General features: G+C 38.3%; 3 protein-coding genes and 2 pseudogenes across 6 annotated transcripts; all 5 read right to left on the bottom strand.

The window, feature by feature from the left end:
• Window positions 1-459: 459 nt before the first annotated feature.
• Window positions 460-1,896, bottom strand: LOC145577297 (25S ribosomal RNA; annotated as a pseudogene).
• Window positions 1,897-2,790: 894 nt separating this feature from the next.
• On the bottom strand, window positions 2,791-5,394 carry LOC145577049 (putative pentatricopeptide repeat-containing protein At3g01580). Its single transcript, XM_081634737.1, has one exon. It carries the CDS (start codon window positions 5,392-5,394, stop codon window positions 2,791-2,793), a length of 2,604 nt encoding a protein of 867 aa, XP_081490863.1.
• A 188-nt stretch (window positions 5,395-5,582) lies between these two features.
• Window positions 5,583-9,740, bottom strand: LOC145574180 (putative pentatricopeptide repeat-containing protein At1g26500 pseudogene; annotated as a pseudogene). 3 transcript variants are annotated; one of them, XR_014098018.1, is made up of 3 exons: window positions 9,522-9,740; window positions 6,609-6,800; window positions 5,756-6,476 (listed from the first exon to the last, which is right to left on the bottom strand). The product of XR_014098018.1 is annotated as a putative pentatricopeptide repeat-containing protein At1g26500 pseudogene, transcript variant X3 (transcript). The 3 variants fall into 3 exon arrangements; XR_014098017.1 differs by lacking the exon at window positions 9,522-9,740 and adding an exon at window positions 8,479-8,598 and having other exon boundaries at window positions 5,583-6,800; XR_014098016.1 differs by lacking the exons at window positions 5,756-6,476; window positions 6,609-6,800 and adding an exon at window positions 6,835-8,889 and having other exon boundaries at window positions 9,522-9,732.
• Window positions 9,741-10,437: 697 nt separating this feature from the next.
• LOC145574179 (protein DETOXIFICATION 42-like) lies at window positions 10,438-14,410 on the bottom strand. The gene is made up of 13 exons (XM_081631918.1): window positions 13,766-14,410; window positions 13,430-13,551; window positions 12,805-13,008; window positions 12,513-12,694; window positions 12,187-12,322; window positions 12,002-12,098; window positions 11,812-11,912; window positions 11,563-11,726; window positions 11,406-11,477; window positions 11,160-11,276; window positions 10,974-11,069; window positions 10,759-10,880; window positions 10,438-10,655 (listed from the first exon to the last, which is right to left on the bottom strand). The coding sequence occupies exons 1-13, from the start codon at window positions 13,840-13,842 to the stop codon at window positions 10,613-10,615; spliced, it is 1,533 nt and encodes a 510-aa protein (XP_081488044.1). The 5' UTR covers window positions 13,843-14,410; the 3' UTR covers window positions 10,438-10,612.
• Window positions 14,411-17,283: 2,873 nt separating this feature from the next.
• On the bottom strand, window positions 17,284-20,945 carry LOC145574178 (dicarboxylate transporter 1, chloroplastic). The gene is made up of 3 exons (XM_081631917.1): window positions 19,762-20,945; window positions 18,689-18,910; window positions 17,284-17,883 (listed from the first exon to the last, which is right to left on the bottom strand). Exons 1-3 carry the CDS (start codon window positions 20,857-20,859, stop codon window positions 17,521-17,523), a joined length of 1,683 nt encoding a protein of 560 aa, XP_081488043.1. The 5' UTR covers window positions 20,860-20,945; the 3' UTR covers window positions 17,284-17,520.
• Between the last annotated feature and the right edge of the window lie 6,369 nt (window positions 20,946-27,314).

Genomic DNA, 27,314 nt, shown 5'->3' with positions numbered 1-27,314 from the left:
TGACCTCGGGATGCATCCTGTAAAATTCCGTGAATTTCTGACATCGGGTCCCAACACCTCCTAGATTGCTCCAATTTTGTGAATTATAGCCTTCAACTTTGGCTTTTGTACATCATTTTTTCACCTGGCGTGATTATGCATCTAGGTACTTCCATGGGCTCCCTAAGGGCCTTAAGAGTCGTGAATAGTGCCCGGAACCACCTCATTCATCCTTAATCATCATGTATTAAGGCAAAAACGACATACCCTCAAATGACAAAACTATTCGTTCGTATGCCTTGTCCTTGGGTGCACATGTCTTGAGCACATGCCACACGCCCCCTTGCACCATCCAACACCCCAACACTTAGGCTTTGTGTCTTGTCTCAATCCCGCACTTAGCATTTTTTAGCATATAAGATGCACCGCTAACTTCGTTTTTCAAAATATAGGTGTCTTAAGGGAATAAGGGAGGTGGACGAATCGAAGCGACATAGGGCTGAATCTCAGTGTATTGTGGCAGCAAGACCACTCTGCCACTTATAATACCCCGTCGCGTATTTAAGTCATCTGCAAAGGATTCAACCCGCCGCTCAGTAGGAATTATACTTTAAGGCGGCTCTCACAACGCATCCACCACTGAAGCTTAGCCTACGACATTCCCTTGGGGGTCGAAGCCCCTGTAAGACGACAATCGTACGGCGGGCATATGTGTCTCTATTGGCCCGAATTCTGACTTAGAGGCGTTCAGTCATAATCCAGCACACGGTACCTTTGCACCACTGGCTTTCCTACCAAGCCAATGACCAATTGTGTGAATCAATGGTTCCTCTCGTACTAGGTTGAATTACCATTGCAACACTGTCATCAGTAGGGTAAAACAGACTTGTCTCACGACGGTCTAAACCCAGCTTTCGTTCCCTATTGGTGGGTGAACAATCCAACACTTAGTGAATTCTGCTTCACAATGATAAGAAGAGAAGGATCAAAAAGCAACATCGCTATGAACACTTGGCTTCCACAAGCCAGGATCCTTGTGGTAACTTTTCTGACACCTCTAGCTTTAAATTCAAAAGGTCTAAAGGATCGTTAGGCCAAGCTTTCACGGTTCGTATTCGCACTTAAAATCAGAATAAAACAAGCTTTTACCCTTCTGTTCCACACGAGTTTTCTGTTCTCGTTGAACTCATCTTAGGAAACCTTGTTATCTTTTAACAGATGTGCCGCCTCAGCCAAATTGCCTCCGTCCGGATTGGCCCGCAAAGTGAACCTTAGGTCTAAAAGGAGGGGCATTGCCCCCCTTTAAACTCACGGAGTAAGTAAAATAGCGTTAAAAGTAGTGGTATTTTACTTGCGCTGAAGCTCCCACTTATCCTACACCTCTCAAGTCATATTACAAAAGTCGGACTAGAGTCAAGCTCACAGAGTCTTCTTTCCCCGCTGATTCTACCAAGCCCGCCCATTCCCTTGGCTGTGGTTTCACTGATAGTAGCAAGGGACAGTGGGAATCTCGTTAATCCATTCATACACGTCACTAATTAGATGACGAGGAATTTGGCTACTTTAAGAGAGTCATAGTTACTCCCATCGTTTACTTGCGCTTAGTTGATTTTTTTCACTTTAACATTAGAGCACAGGACAAAAATCACACTGCGTTAACATCCACAGGGACCATCACAATGCTTTGTTTTAATTAAACAGTCGAATTCCCCTTGGTCCGTACTAGTTCTGAGTTGACTATTCGACACCCAGGGAGGGCGGAACGCGGCGACCCGCTCTCGCCACGAAAGCGGCTCGAGTAGTCTGCCAACAGTAGACGGGTTCGGGACTAAGACCCCCGTGCCTAGCTCTCAAAGCCAATCCTTTTCCCGAAGTTACAGATCCATTTTTCCGACTTCCCTTGCCTACATTGTTCCACCAACCAGTCTGTTCACCTTGGAGACCTGATGCGGTTATGAGTACGATCGGGTGTAGTCGGCACTCGATCCTCCGGATTTTCAAGGGCCGCCGGGGCGCATCGGACACCACAAAACGTGCGGTGCTTTTCCAGCCGCTGGACCCTACCTTCGGCTGAGCCGTTTCCAGGGTGGCATGCCATTAATATCTTTATTTACATATGCATATTTTTATTTTTTTTGGCAGGTATACATAAATATTTTGAAAGTACATATTGCGACAAATCTAACAAGACTCCTATACTAACATACAAATCACAAAATACGCTTAAAAGAGAGTGTGAACAGTGTAATATTTTTAACGTTGTGGTTAAAAAGGACTCACCATCACATTCAACCTTTCCTTCCCCAATCACTTTGCGGTCTTTGCCACATTACCGGCTCATAATAAGCCCCAAACCTCGAAAATAGGAGTCAGGACCCTTCATCCTCCCCCCTTTTACCTTATTTCCCCTGTTTTTCACTTTAATTAAAGAATATTTTTCCAAAGGATCATAATCAATAGCAGAGATAGAAATGAAAGAGGTTTATTTGATTTTATTTTATTTATAGACAATGAGGTGATTATGTACTTACGCTGCTACGCATATATGCTGCCAATACTTCTACAAATCTTGACGTCCAAAGACAATTTTCTACCTCTGGCTGTAGCCATAATCTCCATCCAACAGCATGCTAGAAGTTCACATTTCGATTCCTGGAACAAAGTGGCTGGCTGGCAGCTGCAATCATGAGGCATTGAGGCATCAGACATTAATATTCATGAAAAGCTGTCGACAAACAACCTGATGCTCAGGCCATAACTTTCCCAATAATTCATTGCCCATAGATTTAACGACACTCGAAATTTCAGAGATTAGTCACAAAAGTAACTTTCACAGTGGGCAAGAGCACCTCTTTCATCCTCTTCCTCGTGTACAGTCCACCAAAGATCAGGGATGTACCCGTCATCCTTGAGTGCAAGCAGTAAAGAGTTCAATGTTGCATAAACTTCAGCAGCCTTGAAGCAAAACTGATCTCCAGCAATAAAACAGTGAGCCTGATCTCGATCAAAAATCCAACTAATCCCTGGATTCTTCCTCAGACCCTTCTCCTTAAGATGCATTCTTAAATCTCTCACCTCTGACCAACGACCTGCATCTGCACAGATGTTTGAAAACATAATATAGTTTCCGGCATTGGTAGGTTCTACTTCCACAAGTCTCTGGAAGACAACTTTAGCCAATGTCAATTTAGAGTGGGCTCTACAAGCACTAAGAAGAGCCCTCAAAACAGAGGCATCTGGTTCAAATGGCATTGAATCGATAATTAATCTTGCTTCATCAACATATCCAGCACGCCCAAGCAAATCCACCATGCAACCATAGTGAACAAGTATCGGGGTTACACCAAAATCATAAACCATAGATTTAAAAAGCTCCAAGCCTTTCTCCACCATACCAGAATGGCTACAAGCAGACAACAATGACAATAAAGTCCTCCCATTTGGTCTGAACCCAGAGCTTAACATCTGCGAGTACACACACAGAGCATCAGTTACTTGACCATTCAAACCATAGCCAGCCACCAAGGCATTCCAAGAGCTAATGTTCTTCCGTTGCATGCTTTTGAAAATCTTCTCAGCATTCTGCATACTGCCACATCTTGCATACATAGATAACAAGGCATTTGCAAGTGACAAATTCAAGCCTCCAAAATAGTTTTTACGAATTGTGTAAGCATGTAGGCATTGACCTAGAGGAAGACTAGCTACGTCAATGCATGATGAGAGAATATTAATTATTGTTATATAATTGGGTTCTGCTTCTAAGATCATTCTCTTGAAAAGTGACAGAGCTTCATGAGCCAGGTTGTTTCTCACATAACTAGCAATCAAAGAATTCCACAATATAACATCTCTGTTTGAGCACCTATCAAATAAATTTCTAGCAGCTACCTCATCAATACAGTTCACATACATTTCAATGAGTGCAGTACTTAATTCTATATTTACTTCAATCCCATGCTTCATCACATACCCATGTATTGATCGACCAAGATTAAGATAAGATTCATCCTTGCAAACAGTAAGAACAGCAATAATCGTGTGCATATTAGGCTTAATTTCCAAATCTAACATCTTCTCAAAATAGTTCCAAGCATGGTTTTTTAATCCATTACCAGCCAGAGCAGAGATCATAATGTTCCAGGACACTACATCTGGTCTAATCAACTCGTCAAATAGCATCATTGCATCGTTAATACAGCCATGGCATGCGTAGATTCTCAAGACTGCATTCACAATTGATGTATTATTAGAAAGCCCATTTCTAATTAATTTAGCCTGTAAGGACCTACTGACTCTCAATTCACAACCCATTTCTAAACATACAGTTAAAAGAATAGTCATTGTAGCTTCATTTACTCTAAATCCTTCTAATTGCATCCTAGAAAACAATTTCCAGGCCTCCTCATGTCTTCCATACTCTAAGCAAGCTGATATCATTGAATTCCATATGGCAATGTCATAAATAGGAGCAGATTCGAATATCCTACATGAAGATTCTAAACAACTAGTTTTCACATACAAATTAACCAGTGCACTAATGATATGTAGGTCTTGAGCATACCTAAACTTTATGATCAGTTGATGAAGTTGCATGCCCAAATCCAGACAACCAAGTTCAGAACACGCCTGGATGGCAGCCAAAAGCGAAACTTTATCACATACTACCCCTTCGATCAACATTTTCACAAAAAGCTTTAGCGATTCAAGTTGATTACCAACACCTTTATAGGCATTCATCATAATATTCCAACTAACAACATTCTTCATAGGCATCAAGTCAAACACAACACGAGAAGCCCTCACATCGAATTTCACATAAAACCCAATTAAAGCAGCCCCAAGATAGCAATTTGAAGGAAAAACACCATTCCTCAAACAAAACCCATGTATCTCTTTCCCTAATCTCAACTGCACGAGCTCCCCACACGCGATAAGCAATGCCACCAATGTCACCGAGGTAGGCTTCAAATTCTCAACCCACATCTGCTTAAACAACAACAATCCTTCCCAATATAAACAACATCCTACATAGCTATTAATCATCACATTCCACAACACAACATCTCTTTGAGACGTTTCATCGAACACATGGCGGGCATCCTCAAGTAACCCACATTTCCCATAGAAATCGACGAGGGAAGATCGAACCCGAATATCATTTATCAAATTCTTACTCTTGATCTTAGAATGGATCCTTTTGCCTGTTTCAATGGCATGAAGCTTTAAGCAAGCCTTCAAAATCAGAGGCAAAGTAGTGGAATCAGGTAAAATGTGCAAATTTTCCATCTGGAAAAATGTATCCAGGATTGCTCGATCATTTTTAAGTTTAGCTTGATCTTTTATCAACGAATTCCAGTGATTTGGGTCGATTTTGGGGGTATTATTGAGTGAAGAACAAAAGCTGTGAAACATTTCTAAGTGTTAGTTATACAGTTGATATTTGGCGGGTATTCTGGATGTCATAATATACATAATACAAGTAGGTTTTTTTTGTTTTTTTTTTTTTTTTTTAAATGCAACATTATTTGATAAAGTAATTGTATTTTAATATCACCCTTAAATTACCGATAAGTCTATCCAAGTTTTGAGACCAAGGTCTAGGATGCACATACAAGCTAAGTTAGGGTATACATGTATTTGGTATCTCGGTTTTTTTTTTTTTTTTTTTTTTTTAATCCATAGTATCAGTATGTGATTTAACAATTTAGGTGTGACATGCCCATTAGATAAGAGTTATGACTAATGCTAGCTTACTCTTTCAATGGAGGTAAGATTATTATCTTTTTATAAATTGTGGATGAGTTTTTGTTAATAATATTTGAGGTCAAGACTGAAAAGTTACATCAATAATGTTTGTATTACAAGTAGGAAGTTTTTTCCCCACAAAACACCGTAAGTGACTTACTAACTATTGAAACCTCTCAGACAATTAAAGTGAAACTTCCAAATTTCATACGGAGTACGTAGTAGATCTACAACCAATCTATTTTCCACTAATTTTCTGGGAATTGACTTTTTTTTTTAATTTAATTTTCAAATAATAACTTTTTACATTACATTCAATCAAACAATAGCGGATTTGTCTAGAGGATGTAAAAGAGGGCTTTCTCAATCAACGAGGCCTTCTTGCACCTACCCTGCGACTAGGATATAGGTTTTGCGGATGACTTCTGACTTTTTGCTAGAGGTGACCTTCAGTCAATTCAGCGCGTTGCTTCTTTTTTGGCCAAACCCGGATTTCGTTTTGCTTTTTCTGGTCGTCGGTCAATAGGGCCCCCACTTTCCAATCACTAAGAAAAAAGAAATTTTAAAAACCAGCTTCTCCCGCTCCTGGACTTGAAGTTTATTAATGCGATTGAGATTTTTTCTGTCTTTCGGTTGTTTTACGGGAGGTATCCCCATATTCAGGATTCAAAGGGATACCGCTCTAGTCTGGCTTTTTTTGATTGTTCCTGATCCGCAAGCGATTGAATACCTATCCCTATGGCTGCTATCTGCAACAATTAGTCAGTCACTCAAGCTCACTATAATATGTACAATTCTGTTTCATCAATTAAAAAAACTATCAAATACTCGAGACTTGCTGCTTTTTAATTAAAGTTTTGAAAGTAACCAAAGATGGCTACCATGGGATTTGGGAAGGAACCAACATATAGGAAGTGCATATTAGGATCCTCTCCATTTCTTTATCTGCATTTCCGTCTCCAGGTTATGACACCAAATTTATCCCCATCATGTATAGCCAACAGTCGATTGGAGAAACATACTCATGGAGGATCTTGTTCTAGGAAAAGCACACAACGACCACCATCCACCTCCTGAAGAAATAAAAAAGAACTAGAATTACAAGTTTATTCCAATAAGTTCATAATTTACAGGGAGGGAAATGAGGTATGAAATCAGTCCACGCAGCAGTCAATTTTCTGCATGACTTAACCATGGAAAAGGCCAAATACACAAAATGAAATGCTCTGACATTAATGACTTGAAGCCATAAAAACACAGAAACTGGTTAATTTCCACACGATCCAAGCAAATGAACATGTATAAATCAAAATTATAGAATAAACGACATGTGCAGGAAATGGGAATGGTAAATGAGCAGCTTTATCAATATTACTCCGTATCGTTTAACATCATTGAATAACTCTTAACATCTCAGCATTACAATCCACCCTCTCCCATGTTAAAAAAAATAAAAGGTTCTGGTGCCAAGCCGCCAATTATACAAAAATACCCAACTGCCGCATTAAGAGTAGACAGTGACAACTAATCTCTGAACCCCAGACAGGATAGAATTGGATTAGAACCAACACCAATGGAAAATGCATAGATGTCAAGCCATCAGTAGCTACTCAAATGCATCTCTAGTTCTTCTTCTATCTCTAGTAGCCATTTTCTCCCCATATCTCAAAAATATGTCTGCTAAGTCAAATAATCCGACTTCTCTCAATTTCTTCCCTACTTCCTCAAACATGTATACACCTTCCTCATTTGAGTAGTAATGCAAGAATTTATTATAGTCAAATCTCGGCACCTGAAGGCCTCTTTTCAAGGTTCTTTCAGTGTAGTTGGTGGCTTCCAGAACTTTCCCCGCTTTAACTAAACCCCCAACAAATATGGAATCAAAATTTACGAGGGGATCACTCCCCTTTCTTCCTCTCTTTCCTAAGTGCCCTTGCAACAACATGATATAGGTGTGCATAATAGGTTCACATCCTTTTCTTATCATAAGCCTAAAAACTTCCGTTGCCTCGCCTGCCTTCCTCAATTTAAGAAGTCCCTTGATCAAGGCATGGTACATGCATATATCTGGTTTCTCAGTATTTTCCACAATCAAATATGCTTCTTGAGCTCGATTCTTTGATACAAGCCCATATATTATTGACGCCAATGTTGCATCATCTGCTTGGATTCCTCTCTTCTGCAATTCTTCAAACACCAAATAAGCCTGGGAAAGCTTACCCCTTTTACACATCCATTTGATAACAATACTATATGTTGAAAGTCCAACTTCCTCCATCCTTTTTACTCTCATAGTTTGAAAAAGCTTTAGTCCTTGATCAAACTGATTATTCTTGAAGAACCTCTCTATCATCGTATTTACAGCATCTATGTCAGCTTCAATTCCTTCATCCATCATCAAATTCCACAATTTCGAAGCCTCAATCACATCCCCAGCATCACAAAACCCACAAATTAAGTGCTTATAAGTAGCCTGATTTGGCTTGATACAATCCTTCAACTTCATCACAATAAACTTAGCCTCTTCAACCAGAATTTCCTTACAAAGGGTTTCAACAACCTTATTTAAAGTATCCAAACTATATCCATACTCATGAGAATTCATCAAGTGAAAATATTCTACACATTTCTTCAACTCCCTAGCAGCAGCCAATGTTTTCAAAGCAATCCGAAATGTCTTATCATTAGCCATTTTTTGCTCTGCCACTTGACATAATAATTCCCAAAACAGATCTATATTTCTAGACTTACCAATCACGCCAAGCATCTTATTAAAGGAAACAGGGGTGTGGGTGAACTCAGGGCAGGTCAAGGTATACTGATAGAAACGGTAAACAGGCCGCCATGAAAGGGGAAATTTGTTGCATACTTGGAGGAAAAACTCATGATTAAGGCTGAATTGAGTTCTTAGGAGGTGCATTCGGAGCTTTGATTCTGATGCATCTTGTTGCTGGAACAGGATTGTGCAAACTTTAAGGAGATGGTCTGAATTGACAGGAGTCAATGAGTTAATTAGCAAAGGAGTTTGAGATTGGTGGAGAGAAGGATTGGTTGTGGTTGTGGTCGTGGTAGTAGTGGTGGTAAATGGATGTAGTGTGTAAGTCTGAGTAAAGAAGTTCATTAACGGCCTGGTGATTATGATTCTTCTAAAGTTCATCTGACCTGAACAAACCAGACATACAGCATATCAGGACTCCCAAGGGATTAACAGAACTTTTTTTTTTTTTTTCGGAAAACTAATGGACAAAGTGTCCGAGAGTACATTGGGAGAAATTTCCGAAGGACAATGATTCACTCATACTTGCTCTACACCGAAAGACCTTAATTTAGCTAAATGATGCGCAACATTGAGGGACAACAGAACTTTGCTTAAACATATACGAGTACATTAGAAATTTTTATGTTATCAGCAGATATAGGTAATTTCATATTCAATTATCTCATAATTTTAGGGGTATTTGATTCAATAATTAAATTAGGCTCATAATTTTGGTTCTTTTAGAATGTAGAAGTTTTCATGTTATCAGCAGATATAGGTAACTCAACTTGTTCTAGCACATCATCGAAAGCACATTGGAAAGAGAATACATATGCATAAAAGAGGTCTAATTTCATATTCAATTATCTCAGAATTTTAGGGATATTTGATTCAATAATCAAATTAGGCTCATAATTTTGGTTATCTTAGAATTTAGAATCAAATAATTGAGATTTTGGAACCCTACACTTAATGCACCGACAATTAAATTAGATTGTGAAAATGATACGATGATAACAAAAACCAAACAACTTACCTCAGAAGCTGCTTCAATGGGGGATACAAGTGTTAGATTCAACGGAGAACGTCAACTGCGCTTCAATGAAGAACGTTGACTGCGCTTCAATGGATAACTGAGAGAGAGAGCCTTACTAGAAGCCATGACCCGTCACAGTTATAAATGGGTTAAATCCGTCTAATAAATAAATGGGGCGGATCTTTATACGATGGTTCAATTATGGGATAGGGCAGGTCTTATAAGAGTTTTAAGTAAACTTGTTTTATTTTTTTTGACAAGACAAGTCAAAAAATAATCTCTCCTAAAAATACTCATTTGAATCTCACCATTAGAGATAGTCTAATATCCATACTTTTTAAAAATAAAACAAGTTTACTTAAAACTCTTATAAGACCTGCCCTTACACAGCACCAACTACGTCCATTAACGACATTTACCTTTAAGCTTAAAAGCCATTAACGACACCAACCAAAAATTATTAAAAACCATGAGCAACGAGGTCTTAAACCATGGGCTTTTAAGTGGGTTGCTTGATCTTGGATCAGGTTAGCTTGATGACTAAGGGTTACCACGATGAGAAATTGGGAATACTATTATACTTGTGGAGTTAATCTATTACAAATTTACAATAGTAGTCAAAATAAAAGAAGAGGTTATTCTAATAAATAAATAGAATTACTTAATTTTTTTTATCGTATAATAAATTGAAGTTACTATATGGACAAACTAAGGTTGCCCACGTAAATAATTGATGTTACTCATAACAACAAATATGATTATGAGTTTATGACTCTCAAAGAAGTACCAAAGAAGGCAAAATAGGGCACACAAGCTAAGACTTGGTTTTTAAGTTGTTGAACTTTGTGCTTTATATTATTAGCTCGACAATGCTCCATGTCATTAATTGTAATATGAGGGTTGAAAGACCGAAATGTGGCGAGATAACCCTTCTTTGTCCAGGGTTTTAAGAATAGTTTAGGTAGATACTAGATAATATACATATAGCATAACCATTCTAAATTTCTAACTGTTTCTACATAGTACAAGCATCCCTCCTTGAGCATAATATACAAAGATGGGAAAATGTATCATATGTTATAAAACAGAATTTAACTCCTTAGGAAGCTCCAAGGTCCGGTTCCGGTTCCAATTCTGCCAAAAAAAAAAAATTGTTAAGCTCATTAGATTCTTGATCATGAGAATTGATAGGGAATAGCTAATTTCGAGCACTATGGGAGTGTTTTGATGGATATACCTCCAAAAACCAGCAAATGCGCGAAGGCTCATGTAAATAGTTAGAGCCACCCAGATACCGATGAAACCATAATGGGAGGAAAGAAATAACAAACACAAAATGCTCACAACAGCCACCATAACCTGCAGAGATTGAGAGCTTGGATCAGATATTCGTCCCAAGATCAAGTTTATAATTTAAGAAAGAAAACTAGTTATTTCCTATATGAAAAATACCATGGAAAAGGCTGAATATGCAAAATCAGATGCTCCAAAGTTGATGCCATCAAAAACAAAGGCCAACGCGTTAATGGGTTGAGTAAGAGCAACAAACTGTGATAAAGATAGCATAATTAGTTCAACTCCCTCGAGATCTAATTCATCTAAACTGAACATATGAAACATGTAGAAAAGTAGTCATACTGGAATGCCTATGGTTATCAGGTTCAGGACATCGACATCCTTGGTAAATAATCTTGCTGCAAATTTTAATCCAAACCCGAGCATGAAACACAGGACCAATCCTAGAACAAAGCCTAGCTGCACATGTAACACACGAAACCATAATTAGATTATGGTGCTTTTGACATGATAGCAAAGATACTGGTTCGAACATCCTATGTTTGTAATTGCAGTAAGGATCAAGGAAATATATATATATCAGCTTGCCTGCAAAACTCTGGAGGCTGTCGATGTTGCTCTCTCAAAGTCATTCTTTGCAAAAGCACTAGCAAGTATTGCCTGTAAAATGTGGAGAACCTCTAAGACTCTAAAATAGGCTTAACTCGGTCCATGAAAAAACAAATCATGATAGCTGAAATGAAACCTGGCCAGCAACAGCGAGTCCATCAGCAAGAAGGGATGTCGCTAACCAAACTTGCAAGCAGACCTGAAAAGCGGCCATTGGTGTGGGCCCTAAGCGTGCAGCCATAGATGCAGCTAAGGTCACGCAGAATGTCACAGCTATGACCCTCATCAACAGAAGAAAACCTGCAAGAAGAGGTAAAACTCAAAACACTTTGATTACCATATTGTGATAAGGGTACTTTAGATAACATAGTTAGGTAATTCTTACCATTTTTAAGAAATCGACCAAATTTGAGATCTTTCATACTGGGAGGTAGGAGATTGACTAGTTGAATTAGTCTCCAAAATAGGATGATTGAAATTAGGTACCTATTAAGATCAACATAGCAAATCAAACTAAGCAAAAGATACGTCAAGTAGCACTTGAGAACATTATTAGAACGGTTGTGTAAACTTACTGTGATATAACATGGGCAATTGCAGCACCACTAACACCCAACCGAAAAACAAATATAAAAATCGGATCAAGAATTATGTTAGTTACATCCCCTGCCACTGTAAATTGCAAGAAAAATAATCGGTTAATGATAGCAGATCAAGGCCAGGCAATTAGTGAACCAAGTCAGTTAGCTTATAGGCTCACCAGTAGCATACAGAGGAGTCTTGGTGTCCTTAAAACCTCGAAAAATTCCTTGCATAGCTAAGGAAAGAAGAACGGCAGGTGCACCAAGTGACCTCAGTGTCAAGTACCTTTGAGCCGGGGGTAGCATAGTTGAGTCCTGGTTGAACATAATAATGTTGGAAATATCGACTAAGATTCTCAAATATAAAAAGTCAGGCTAATCACCTAACAGTTAACAGAGGAATGGTAAAAGCTTTGATCACACAATACATATATATATATATATATATATATATATATATATATACACAAGCTCTTCACCGCGATTTGTAGGAAAATGTACTTACAGGTTTGACACCCATATAGTTCAATAATGGTTTTGCTAGAGAAATGAGAAAAATTGCTTGAAGAAGCCCAAGGATTGCACCAATAACCAAAGCCGATGAAGCAGATGGTATGTTCCTCCTTTGAGGCTTCGAACTTTCAACACTGAAGCTGCTTGTTTTGGCCTTAACACTCTCACCCGAATCTAACAGAAAATAACACTCCTAATGTTTAGAACTCACCAATGTCCAATAATGTAGCAATTTTTTCAAAAACATAAAAAGTTGCTATTTAAGACATACAAAACATAAATACCTGATTGAGGTAATAATTCTTTGGCTTCATTAGTACAATTAGATTCCAAACATCCTAACTCTTGTTGTTCGGAACTCAATTCTGCCACGGCATCTTCCTCGGCCACGAAAGAAGTTGTTACACTTACAAGAGGGAAGATTGCAATTCGAGATACTTGATTGAAAAGAGCTATAGATACCCCAACAGCAGCAAGCTCAATAGGTCCTAACAAAGTTACATCAAGCATAAACTAGTACTCAAAATAATGCATGCTTACATTAACTTAAGAAAAAAAAACACAAGTTTCAATTTTACTTGGATAAGTAATAAGTAAACTAGTACTCCAAATAATGATATGCATGCTTACATTAACTTCAAAATATAACAGACTATTTTTCTATGTACATTCCAAAAGGAAATACTTTGTAACATTTATACTAAGGTATAAGTGTATTAATCAGTATTATATGTCACGATAACTCAAATTGAATGATACGATCTCACCTGATAATGTTTTTTCCTACTCTGTATATACTACAATAGTGCATATAAATTACGAAGTTTTTTAAAACTCGATAGTAAAGTAGGAAGAACAAATAAAAACAGTGGAAATAATGCATAGAAGCAAAAAAGGTACAACATATACCAATTTGGCCAATGAAAGCTGTGTCAACTAAAGAAGCAATAGGATCAGCTGTTAAAGCCAGAGCAGCCGGTAATGCAATTTGTGATATTTCCACCCCAAGTTCATCCATCTTGAATACCATCCTATTTTACACAATCATATAATATAATATAATAGAACCAATCAAAAAACAAAAACAAAAACAAAAAAAAAAAAAAAAAAAAAAAAGAGTTCAAGTTCCATATCACAGTTTTAACAACATAACCCATATAATTTATTATATGAAATTGAAAAGAAAAAAAATAGTAGCAAGAAAAAAATGGAAAAAATAAAGAAGGGTAAAAAAGGAAACTGTACCTAGCATTTTTGAAGAAGATGAAGAGAGGAATTTTAGTCTTAGTGTATGGAAAGCATAAACCATCTTCCTCTACCATAGCTTTGAACGGCTGAAGCTCTTATTCAATTTAATGGGTTATTAAAGATGATATTTTTTTTCACTCAATAGTAAAATAATTCCACAAAATTGGGTGAAATTATTTATTGATATGAATGATGCTAAATTCTGTTTGAGGAGCTTAAAAACAGAAGAATAACACAAGTGCCAAACTTTTTCCAAAAGAAAAATGAACGAATAAAAAGAGGGAAAGGATAACCAGAATTTTGGCTTTTAAAGAAACAAGAATTTTGCTTCCTGTATTCTTTTATTTAACATTTACGGGGTGCATGGTATTTTAGACATTTATATCATATGATGAAAACAGAGATAAATATGAAATTTTCATAAAAGGTAAACGTTACGTTACAATGAAAACTGAATTTAGTTTTACAAAAAAATCTGGTTATGTTGGTTACATAAAACTGTTCACCTCAACAAAATTTATGGTTCATAGATAAAGAAGATATAATGAAAAGACATGTTACTTAAATTATGAGTAATTTAAGACCTTTCTTCTTTAAGAAAGATTAGAGAAGGGAGAAAGAAAGAGAAACATTTATGGGGTCAGTAAAGAAAAAGGAATGAAAGACATTTGGACTGACTTTTTTTGTTTTTTATTAATTTGATTGTCAGCGACTAGTGAAGGTTTAATTTCGACTAGTGAAGGTTTTATTTTTTTTAATTTTTAGTGAATGGTTTAATTTTGGACTAGTGAAGGTAACGTTGACGAGTGTCTCACTGAATTCCATGCACAGTAATTTCTGAGATCCTTTCCTCAATTATATGAGCTATAAGTTATAATCAATGTGGCGGTGCGGTTTGAGTAGGAAATTCATCTGTACAATCGGTTATACGTACCTTTGGTATGGAGTTATATTCCGTATATTCTGTGAGGTCGGGTGATGGAATAGTAGCATCGCTCCTATCTTGTATTCATAATATCTGTATATATTTTGTAAATAATATATTCCGTGTTATTGTTTTATTTGTCTATGTGATCACAAGGTATAAGTACATGAATTAATTAAAATTATACTATCCAACTGATATAATCGGATGTATATTAAAAGTTGTTTAAATTGGAGAGTTAGTTTGAATCATGGTTTGCTATTCAAAACCAAAGTTTCATAAAATTGTGGTTTATGGTTCATGGTGAGTAGATTGCAAACCACATCAACCAAAATTTTTTTGTGTAGAGTTCCTCCTTATGCCCCTCATCTAACATATATTATCATGAGGAGAAAACTACATACATTTTTATTTATTTATTTTACGTATAACAAGCAAACACATATATACTTAGTACACCAAGCTAAGTTTGGTTTGGTGGGAAATATTAGACCTTCCAACTTTGCAGTTAGAAGTTTAATCTCCACTAGAGGCACTTTAAGGGTGAAAATCTCTTACCCAATTACCCTTCCCCTATCACTCTCAAAGTGTCAACAAATTCTTAGTATATTGATAAATTTAGGTAGCTACAATAATTATTGAATAGAAATCTTAAAATAGCAAAGCATAAAGGTAGGTGTAAAAGGTAAGCAAATTTTAATTTTGAGCCTTCTTCCATAAGGTGTGGAAAGTGAAATGAGGAAAAAAAAACCATTTTCTAACAAGTTTCAAAAAGTGGGTAGCCCAATTGATCCTCTATGACACGTAACACTTCAGCAACATATTAAGAGTAACATTTATTTGAAAAGTGCATTGCCAATAAACCTAACCATGAACGCCAAAAGAATTAAGAACAGGTACGCGTACGCATGTTGTTGTCAGGTGATCTAAACTTTCCCCGTTCATATACGAAATAGCTAGCTACTACTACCTTTGTCCCTTAAAATTTACCCCGTTTTCTTTCTTAGGCCATTCTTAAAAAATTGTCTTATAGATCAAAGCATGCATTAGACTATACTCGTATTTCTCTAATCATCGGTGTGTTACTGTATTAAAGGTTCGAATGTCAAATTATTTTGTACATTGGATTTCACTTGATTTTTGGGCACCTGGTTCCTCCAGCAACATGAATCTCTCAAAAGTGTGTCACACCAATATACCATAAGATTGCACAAGATAATATCTTTGGAGAATAATAATGATATTAAAGCTTAGCCTACTAAAAGAGAGGCTAACAGTAGCACAGAAAGAATGCAGATTCTTTGGAAATTCTTTGGAACTCATTCATCTCAACATCAACTTTTAAGAAAAAGACTAGTTAAATATGGTCAGATTTATGGCATAAAACTTCTTTTGATAAGTTTGATAGTAGCCTCACAAACTGCTCAAAGCAATTTTAATAGCCACAAATCAAAAGAATATGGAGTATGGATCGTTATCTTCCAAGAAGACGAAATCAGAGAGATAACAACATCAAGAGTGAATAAACTATGCCTCTTAATTTAGTAAATCAAATTGATGATTAGAAGTAAAACTTCAGACATATCAACCTCTCTAAATCTCAACTATAACATCGTTAGTTCATTACCCTGAATAGGTTCAGATGTAAGTAACCGAAATTCTAACATAATGGCGTGTTTATCACCATGTTCTTACAAATATCAGTAAAAAGAATATTAGAATATATGTAGTAAAAATACTTTCACGCATATGAATGATAAAGTTCGCAAATTTTTAAACAAAAAGATACTTATACATATACCAATCAGTTTAGTTCCAATAAAATAAAAAGAGAACGGGGTCTAACACTATATAATTCCTGTTCTTTCAACCAAATGAAGAGTTTACATTTATAGTCATACACTCAATAATAGTTTCCATTGTCATCTTCTCAGCTTCCAGAAGATAAAAGCACAAAAAACAGAGAAAAATCAAGGGTAGATATTCCATAACCCTACGTCGGTGACAATTGTGGTCCTGAAAGGATCTCAAAACTTTGTTCACCAATGGTATTATATGCCTGTCACAACTCACTAGTTCCTATCAATAAGGTCCATTTGAATTTTTGCGAAGATGGTTTTACTACAAACTATGCGATGTTTACATAACATCCCTACTTATCAACAACAAGGCATAACAAAACCACAAGTTACCTGCTTTTCATATCCTTAGAGTCTAAGTGGATACCCACATAAATCGAAATCAATGGAATTTTCAGGCCATAAGGGCCACTAATATAATGCTCAAGAAGTCAAGAATACATTATCTATGAACCACAATAAGCACAAATATAGAAATTCTCTAATCATATAATTGTGGACTTCTATGTTGAGTGAATAATGATCAGAATATATATTTATTGACAATCAAAAAGCCAATCAGTTAGAAATTGTGGTTGGCTCAGTAGGTACTACCACCAGCCTTCAACATCCACGGTTATGGGATTCATCGCGGAAAGGAGGGAGGTGGGGTGGTTTGTTCTTAGATGCCTTGTAGAAAGGCATCAAGTACTTTACAATTTTACATTACCAAAATTTTGAAAAGCAATCAATTTGTAAGGAATTAAAAGTATTTCTCGTGGCAGTACAACAAAGTTGAACTACTTTGGCTCTTCATATTTCTTTATCTGTTCCAATTCGCAGAGACAAATGTGGGGAATTAAATATTCTTTAAATAAAAAATCGTAAACAAAAATTCAGAGGCTACCTCTAGGAACTCGTATATAATAAGCAATATCTGCGAGAACTACTGAATTGCAGGGTCAGCGAATTCTTTGAGCACCATCAGGTTACCACAATCCAATCGCCTTCCACCAAATGCCTCCAACTCCGAGCCAGATTATTAAGTTGACTATTGAGCAGAGGAGACCATATCCCCACCATTGCGGGAGAGGAACATAATTAGCACCGTAAAAAACTGGGGCTGAACCAATACCGTAGTGAGTGAGGCCACCCATAAGATTGGAGAGGAATGAAAGAACTATTGCAGCCAAAAAAGGGGGTGTCCCTAGCGCACTTGCAACTGACAAGAAGGCCGTGAACATAGCACCTATATGTGCAGCTCCACTAGCAAAGAAGTAGTGAGAGTAGAAGTAAAGAAGAACTAGAATACCAAAAGACATCTGCCATGAAAGGCCTAAACCACCAACAACCTGCAAGGAAAAACATATGTCAGGTGATATTGCAGTATATCACTACAGCAAAATTCTGATCAGTAATTACACAAATATCTCACATAAGCCTTTACGACTATACATTATTCAACAAGGCACCTTTAGAGCAACTCCAATTTAGAGCAACTCCAATGGTTGCTTTTCAAGGACTAGCTTGCAATTTTTATAATTTTCAAGGTAATAGCCAAACCATTGGAGGATAATACACTAATTAGCTTGGCCAAGCAAATTACCTTAAATATTAATTGTTTCTAATAAATATTACTCCGTATATATATATATATATATATATATATATATATATATATATATATATAGTTGAAAGACAAAAATTAGCTAGGAAAATTATAGCTGGAAAAGATGGTGTGGCAATTTAAGCTAGAAGATAAAATAGCCTACCATTAAAGTTGTTCTTAACAAATATAAGCTTCATTCTCATCTTGAGGTTTTTAATATAATAGGTCACTTTCTAAATTCAAACTTCTATTTTGTTCACATAAATCCTTAATGATGATACCTCAAAAGGTTCTAACTACAAACTCTAATAAAAGACTACTTGTGGCATGTTGGTTCAACTCTTTAATAATGACCCCAATATTAAGTAGGGATTAAGGGAAACCACCCCCCTCACCCGCCCCTCTTAACCAAGAATACGATCATAATTCAAAACAGCAGATTTCAACACACAATTGCTGGGAAGATGGTCGGTTCAATCATACTGGTACAACTAGAGCAGAAGAAAAATAGAGGAAGAATATTCAGGGAAAGATGAAAGAACACAGACCTTGACCACAGTTTCACTGAACCAGGAAATGAGACCGTACTTGTTGAGATAACCAGCCATTGCAATAAGTGCAGCAAACCATGTAAGGGTATCCCAAGCCACTGACTCTGATAGACATTCTTTCCAGGTGACAACACCAGTAATGAGCAGCACAGATAATCCAAGAATTGCAGCAGTGACAGCATCAATTTTCAAAGCTCCTCCGAAAACCCACAATCCCACCTGATGAAAGTATCACAAGGAAAGCATATCAATGCAACTTGACATGGTATCTTTATATTAAAACTGAAATAAATGCACTACAGAATGAAGATGTGCAGAATGGAAAATCAATTTTCTCAACAAATCATTGTATCATAATTGAAGCTCCTTGATGATCTCAACATTGCACAGCTATTTAGCCCGCAATTAATATCGAATTGAACAATTAATATTCATAGGTCAAGCATATTTAAGTTTCAATCAACTAACAACCAGTATACTATTGATGACTGATACAGAAACTAGCATTGGTGTTGCTGATGCAAACTTCACTAGGTCTTTTGCTGTGGGTTGTCATGGCAGATGGGTGTCGATTTCTAATACTACCTCCTTAGTCCTTACCAAAAGCAATTGCAAGTATTCAAAAGTCATCAACATTAGGTCAACCAACACTAAGAATGGTTAATTGAACAACCGAACATAATTCCCAATATCTTAAGCTAACATACAGGCATTGATTAAAGACTCGGATTCATAAAACATTTGCAAGCTAAACTGACAGTCAATGCAGCAAATGCATAAACAATTCCCTAACATACTAACCAACTGACTCCAAATTAAATTCATCAAGACTTGCAAAAAAACTTCCAATGCAACTAAAACAGGGCAGTACATTACCCATTCATACTATCAAGGCATCAATCACCACTTGCAATCTAAACCAACAGCCTATACAACTAAAACCAACATCCAATTCAACCAAACAAACAACAACAATCATTCAAGACCAAAATTTGCATACTAAAACCATAATCCAATACAACTAATCATTAAACACCTACAAAATCACCAAAAACAAATCGATATCATACCGTGAGTAGCAAAGTAACAGCCATTATAGACTCATTCTTGGTCATAGGACCCATCTTATCCAACTTCTCCTTGGCAAGGCGAGGCGCATCAGGACTAGTCTTAATCTCAGGAGGGTAAACCACATACAAAAGCAAAGGAACAACAATCAAAGAAACCAACCCGGGAACGAAAGCGGCTTTCGCCCAATCCATCCACCCAATTGCCTGACCAATAGTGTTAAATGTTAAGTTTGCACTTAAGGGATTAGCAGCCATAGCAGTCAAAAACATAGAGCTTGAAATCACAGAAGTTTGAAAACATGTTAACATCAACCAAGCCCCTAATTTCCTCTCACTTCCATCTCCCACATTACTCCCACAAGCAACACACAAAGATTTCACCAATGGTAAGAAAATCCCACCTGCTCTTGCAGAAACAGATGGAATTGCAGGTGCTAAAAGTGCTTCACTGAAAACAAGACTATAACCTAACCCTAATGAAGAACTCCCAAATAATTTCACAAATTGGTACGCAATTCGATTGCCGAGTCCAGTTTTGATGAACCCACGAGCGAAGAAGAAAGCGAGCGCGATTAACCATGGAATTGGGTCACCAAAAGCGGAAAATGCGGCGGAAAATGTTAGGGTTTTGGTTAAAACTGAAGCACCTAACCCCATTAAAGCGACTGCACCTAAAGGAAGAGGTTGAGTGATGATTCCAACAATGGTGGAGAGGAAGATTGCGAGGAGTTGCCATGCGTTTCTGGAAACACCTTCTGGGGTTGGGATGAACCAGATTATAACCCCAGTTAAAATTGATGCGATTAAGGGTTTAATTGAAGCTCCCTGCCATGGTTGCGGTTGAATTTGAGGTGGGTTTGTTGCAGAAGATGAAATGGGTTTGAATTTGAGAGTGTTGGGAAGAGGAAGAAGAGAAGGAGGAGAGAGAAAGTGTTTGTGAGAGTGAGAAGATGAGGAGGATGATTTGAGAGCGTTGGATCTGATGGAAGGGAGGGAAATGGAGGGGTGAGATTTAGAGAGAGGTTTGAGAGAAGGAAGAGATCTGAAGGAGAGAGAGTAGGTAGTGGAAGAGGTTAAACTCAGAGCCATTGACGCCATTGTTGAAAGCTTCTGAGTTGCAGAGATATGGAGAGAGAGAGAGAGAGAGTAATGGTGATTTTTGTTTGACTTAAAAGGTGGTGATTTTCAACGGTTTGAAGAGAAATCTTAGCCGTTGGATTTTGATCGTGCGGTTATGGTGAAGAGTGAGGTGAGGCGATATTTTCTGAGTTAGTTTTTTTTTTTTTTTGAACAAGGAGTAGTAGTTTCTCAATGTTAGAGTAAACTTTGTTATTTAAAGCTTAATTTGTATATCATTAAAAAAGGTTAAAACTTATACGAAGTGCTACATAACAAAAAGAGTATAATAGCCACTTACATGATATCCGTAAGAAACTAAAAACAATCAATCTAACCAACACATGAGGTGCATTATTAGGATCAATTGAAGTTTTATTTATTTATTTTATTTATTTATTTATTTTTTTGACAGGATGATCAATTGAAGTTGGTGCACTATCACCATGGGCTAGATAAAAATTAAGAAGTATATAAATTCGGTACAAGGACTAGTAAATTGTGAGAGTATTGACTTAATGGAGGATTTTGAAGAAAATAATTAGTTGGTGGAGTTTGAAAATTTTTTAATCGGAATATTTAGCTACTAAAAATTATAGGTAATACAAGATTATTAGCAATAAAAGACTATTAAAAGATTAAAAAATATCTTATTGAATAAACAAGTTTGATATTTATAGATTCTTTTAGATTACAGCCAATAATAGATAATTTAGCCTTGAAAGTGATTTTTTTGCCTTGGCAATATCAACACCCCACTTTATAGTGAGTGGACTATGAACTAATGGACATGAAATTAATTGTTTTACTCGTACTTCAATACTTGTATGCTTTAATACATCCTCCATATTTTAGTTGTACGTGGTATCACACTATGGCCTCTTCACTTTAATTTAATTTCAGTTCAGTTCAGCTTTAATTAGTTTAATTTAGTTCAATTCCTAATTTCCTTATCTTATAAAATATTCACTTCAGCTCAATTCATCTCCAATCAGTTCAGTTCAGTAAATGTGAACAGGCCCTATCACTTTAATTTTCACAAACTAAACAATTTCTGGGAGTAAAATTGTAAAAAGAGGTAGAGGGAAAAAAAGGAGGGGTGGCTCATATGGTCGTAAGGTAAAGGTAGAACGAATTTATAAGTTTAATACCAAAACGACGCGACTAATTTAAAACTTCCTTTTTAGGAAAGTAATATAACTAAAAAATGTAAATAAAAAAAAAAAGTAGTTGGTATTCAACTATTCAAGGCATAAGCCATAAATAAACCTTTCATATATTCCTACTAAGTAGAACAATATTCAGTTTCAGTTTAATCACTTCAGCTATTATTTAGGCTGCCCTGCTTTACTACATGGGAATTTTAGTATCATTTATTACTCTCTTTCGTGTTTAAGTAAGTGAAATGTTTCAACTTTTTGCACTATTTATCTAATTCATTTAAACTAATGTTTGTGATTTATACATAAGAATAAATTAAATTATGTGGATACTTGTTGGAATTGTCTCATTGAATAATTTATTAATATTCACTTGTAATAAATTTTAGTTATTGATATTTAAAAATTTTATCAGTCAAATTTGTGCATTGGCATACGCGCAATGGAGAAACGTTTCCTTTATTTAAACACGGAGGTAGTATTTTATATTCTCGTTATAAAATTTGTTATGCATATTGTCATTTATTATACATGAAGAAGGTTTCCCTTAAAATAGATGAGAATTAGTTGCAAAAACAAAAACTCCCTTTTTTTTTTTCCTTTTTCAAATGTAACTAGTTAGTAGCCCGGGTGTTACCCCAAGTCTCTACTGTTGTAGACGTATAATCGAAAATTTTTATTAAAGGCTTTTCAAAATTGTCGTTATCAAACCAAAATGGAGTTATCTTTTGAGTATTTTTTTTCATTAATTAATGAACCTTGTTGTTTAGGGTAAAAATACCCCAAGTACGTAGCCCAATCTCATAGTGACACGTGGCCCAATAAGAAGGCGACACGTGGCCCTATGAGAGGGTGACACGTGCCCTCCTGACAGGGTGACACGTGTCAGCTGCCTTTAGAACACAATACAACATCAGAAAGAGAAAAATGCCTTAATTACATCAGGCCCAAATCCCGAGAAAACCTTGTATGCCGCAAAACGGCACCCCCCATGACACGTGGAGACCCCTGATTGCGCAGCCAATCACGTCACGAAATTTTAGGGTACAAACCCTAGAGGGGCACATGTTCCCACCCCTATAAATACCCCAATCATTTATGATGGGAGGGGTGGATTGTGACATAACATAAAAACAGAGCATTAAAGAGCTCCAACTTCTCTCTACTTTCTCTCTCTAGCTTTTCCGATTTCCTATCTCTAACTTGATCGTCGGAGGCGAATATTCCGATAAACGGAATATTCGTTGTTTTGCAGGTGTCCGAGTCTCATTGTCAGGAGAACGCGACCAGTATCCGAGGAGTTCACAAAAAATCCCGAAACATTTGGCGCCGTCTGTGGGGATACTCGTCCGTTATGGCAATAGATGGTCAGACACCTAATACTGGTCCTCGTCCAAGCGAGGACGGATATGTAGAAGACTTACGTACAACCATACATTCTAGCAATCCTTTGACTGCCTCATTTCAAGAGGCCGAACAACCTCCTGTTACCCCAGCTACCCTAATGGCCGAGCTGACTAAGTTTCGCCAAGAGTTGGCCTCCAACCAACAAAAAGGGGGAGGAGGTGCTTCCAAGAAAACACACAACAAGACCAATGCAACTGATGCTGGTAATACCCCATTCCGTCGTCCGCATGGAAGGTCTCCCCGAGTCCCACGGACCAACCTCTCTAGTCTGTTGGCGAAAACACAGTCGGCTGGGGGAGGGGCAGACAGCCGAAAAGAGTTGAGACTGAGCCGTCACAGCGTTTCAAAGACGCAAGGGATTACATTCGGCACAAGCAAAGGGAGAGGGCCGCATATTCTGACACGGCCTCTACCCCAACCATGCCGGATGAAGCCTCCAACCAATCTTTCTCTCAATACACCAACACGGCCGTCTCTAGCAGAAGTCAAGCCGCTCATACCATTACTCCCAGACCAGTTCAGTCATCACAATATCAGCCCCCTCAAGTACTCAATGGGTTGATACAGCCAACTCCCCAAGTCTTTGGGCAATATGGGCCGTATGGCCAGGTGTTCGGCCAGGCTCCCTACCTGGCTGGTACATTCGCGCAGCCTCAGCCCATCGATTGGCAGATGCGTTTGTTGAATTTGGCAGATAAGCTGCCTCCGTTTTGCAAGACATACTAACGTCCCCTCAACCAGCAAGAGTGAAGAGTGTACTTGTGGGTGCTTATGATGGTACGGGCAACCTAGAGGAGCATATTACCTCGTACAGGAATTTGATGTACTTGCAAAGTGTAGATGATGCTACATGGTGCAGATGCTTCCCGACCACTCTTAAGGGGGTGGCCCAGGATTGGTTTAACATCCTTCCGGCAGGATGCATAAATTGCTTTACTACCCTCAGTTTGTTGTTTGTGGGAAATTTCTCATACCACATCCCACCAAGAAAGACAAGTCTCAACTTGGCAACAATTGTTCAAGGGAAGAATGAAGGACTACGCTCATACGTCCAAAGATTTAACCAAGAAAAAGCCCAAATTCATAATCTTCCGGACGAAATGGCATACTCAGAATTTCTCCGGGGATTAAGGCATAATGGTTTTAAGTTTGATTTGGTAAGGAAAAAGATTCGGTCATACGCAGGTGTATTGCGGGAAGCCGAAGCCTATATTGAGGCCGCGGACTTTTGTTCGCTCACCAAATCAGAACAGCCGACCAAGGGGGCTGAAAAGAAGCAATCTTCTTAGCAAGACTCGGCCGGCCGAAAGAAAGAAGGAAGCAAAAGAAAAGAAATTTGGGTAGCTGATGACAAGCAACCCAAGTCAAAGAAAAGCAAGACATACGAGCCTCAGTATGAGTTCAACAAGGATGGCTACTCCATTTTGATGGAGATAAAGGACAAGTTTGAGTTTGAGAAGCCTCAGCCTTTGAGAGGCTCGGCCCAGTACAGAAACAAGAACAAGTATTGTCATTACCACAAGGATGTAGGTCATGACACGAACGATTGTATCAATCTGAAGAGGCTGTTGGATAAGTTGGCCGACAAGGGTCTGCTGAAACCCTATGTGACCAAGTCCAAGTTCACCTACAAACGGACAGACAACACGTCCGAGAAAAAGCAACAAAGTGATAAGAAAAATGACAAGGAAGATGATGGGAATAGCACTGATTCAGGTTTTGTGGCCGTGATATCAGGAGGCTTTGCTTCAGGCGGCCCTACCATGAAAGGAATCAAGCAGGACGCTCGAAATTTGTCAAATGTGATGCAAACGGACGCCGTTAAGGCCGAGCCATTTCCTGAAGTGATCATAAGTGAGGCTGACCGTGGAGAGGTCAAGGCTTTGCACAATGATCCCATGGTATTTGTCATGAAGATGGCAAATTTGAAGGTGGGACGAATATTGATTGATACGGGCAGTTCGGCCGACATCATCAGCCTGTCCGCCCTAAGAAATTTAATCTTCCCAGAAGATGCTCTCCAGGACATCACTCACCCCTTGGTAGGATTTGGGGGGAATGTCATTCATCCCGTCGGACGGATTGATCTTCCAATCCGTTTCGGGCAGAAGGGAGAAGGGAGAGACATGGTCGTCCGTTTTCTTGTTGTTAAAGAGCTGACTGGGTACAACGTCATCCTTGGCCGCCTCGTCAGTTGAAAAGTCACTTGCATACATTGCCTCGCCTCGTCAGTCCGCTCAGGAATGAGAAGTTATTTACCCATCTTGCCATCTCTGAACATTCTCTAAGTGCCGTCCTCCTTGCTGAGAGGGACGGCCATCAGGTCCCAGTGTATTTTATCAGCCATGTACTCCACAATGCTGAGCTTAAGTACCCCCCAATTGAAAAATTTGGCCTGGCCTTGTACATGGCATCAAAGAAGCTGCGGCCGTACTTTTTGGCACATTCAATTGTGGTCTACACAGACCAACCTTTGAAGAAGCCGTTCTCAACGTTAGAAGCAAGTGGCCGCATGCTTAAGTGGGCTTTGGAACTCAGGGGCTTTGACCTTGTGTTTGAACCAAGTAAGGCAATCAAGGGGCAAGCTTTTGCGGATTTCTTGGCTGAAATGACACGGCCTGATCTTCAGCCGGCCGGGGACCAAGTCTGGAAAGTGTTTGTGGATGGTAGTGCAACAGCGACCGGGTGTGGTGCTGGTATTATATGTGAATCTCCTGAAGGAGACAAATATGAGTATGCGTTGAGATTTCAGTTCCAAGCGTCAAACAATGAAGCTGAGTACGAAGCATTGTTGGCCGGCCTAAGGATGTGTAAAGCGGCCGGGGCAACCAAAGTTGAGTGTGCTCGGACTCCCGGCTAATAGTCCACCAAGTCAATGGTGGCTTCGAAGCTAGGGAGCCGGCCATGATGAAGTACATGCAGCTAGTCAAGATTGAGGCCGAGTGCCTAGAACATTTCTCTCTCAGACAAGTTCCTCGATCAGAAAATCATCAAGCGGACGCGCTCTCCAAATTGGCTTCCTCGGCATCATATGATACTCCAAGATCAGTGTTTTGGGAAGTAAAGGAGAAAAGGAGTATTGATGTCGAGCCCGTTCAGATAATAGATAGAAGTTCAACCTGGATGGACGGAATTATTTCCTATCTAAGGGATGGAATACTTCCGGACGACCCAAAAGAGAGTTGGCTAATGAAGAGGAGAGCGGCCTGGTTCGAGATGAAGGATGGGGAGCTATTCAAAAAAGCTTTTGTGAAGTCTTATCTTAAATGTATAACTCCTGAAAGAGGGCATGATGTGTGGGACGACCTCCATCAGGGGCATTGTGGCTCACATATTGGAGGACGAGCCTTAGCTGAAAAAGCGACACATTTGGGATATTACTGGCCGAGCTTGAATACGGACGCCATGCAAATGGTGAAAAAATGTGACAAGTGCCAGAGGTTTTCAACCCTTATTCATCGTCCAGCAAATAGCTTATCAGCCATCAGTAGTCCGCTTCCTTTTGCTAAATGGGGCATGGACATTTTGGGGCCGTATACTCCTGCATCCGGCCAGAGACGATATGTACTAGTGGCAGTAGATTACTTCACTAAATGGGTTGAAGCTGAGGCCGTCCGGGGCATCAAATGGACGGATGTGTCAGCCTTCATTTGGAAAAGCATAATCACTCGGTATGGGGTACCTCAGTCAATGGTGTTCGACAATGGACCTCAGTTTGAGACGCGCCAACTCAAGGAATGGTTGGGGGACCAAGGCATAACTTATTGTTTTGCCTCAGTCGGCCGACCACAAGCCAATGGTCAAGTTGAGGCCTATAACAAGTTGATTTCAAATGGGATCAAGCGCAAGCTTGAAAAGGGAGGCGGCCTA

The sequence above is a fragment of the Chenopodium album genome, chromosome 13 (genome assembly GCF_948465745.1).
Source record: "Chenopodium album chromosome 13, dcCheAlbu1.1, whole genome shotgun sequence".
Taxonomy (NCBI): domain Eukaryota; kingdom Viridiplantae; phylum Streptophyta; class Magnoliopsida; order Caryophyllales; family Amaranthaceae; genus Chenopodium; species Chenopodium album.
Note: the sequence above shows the minus strand (reverse complement) of the source record. Positions and strands in the feature narration are given on the sequence as shown.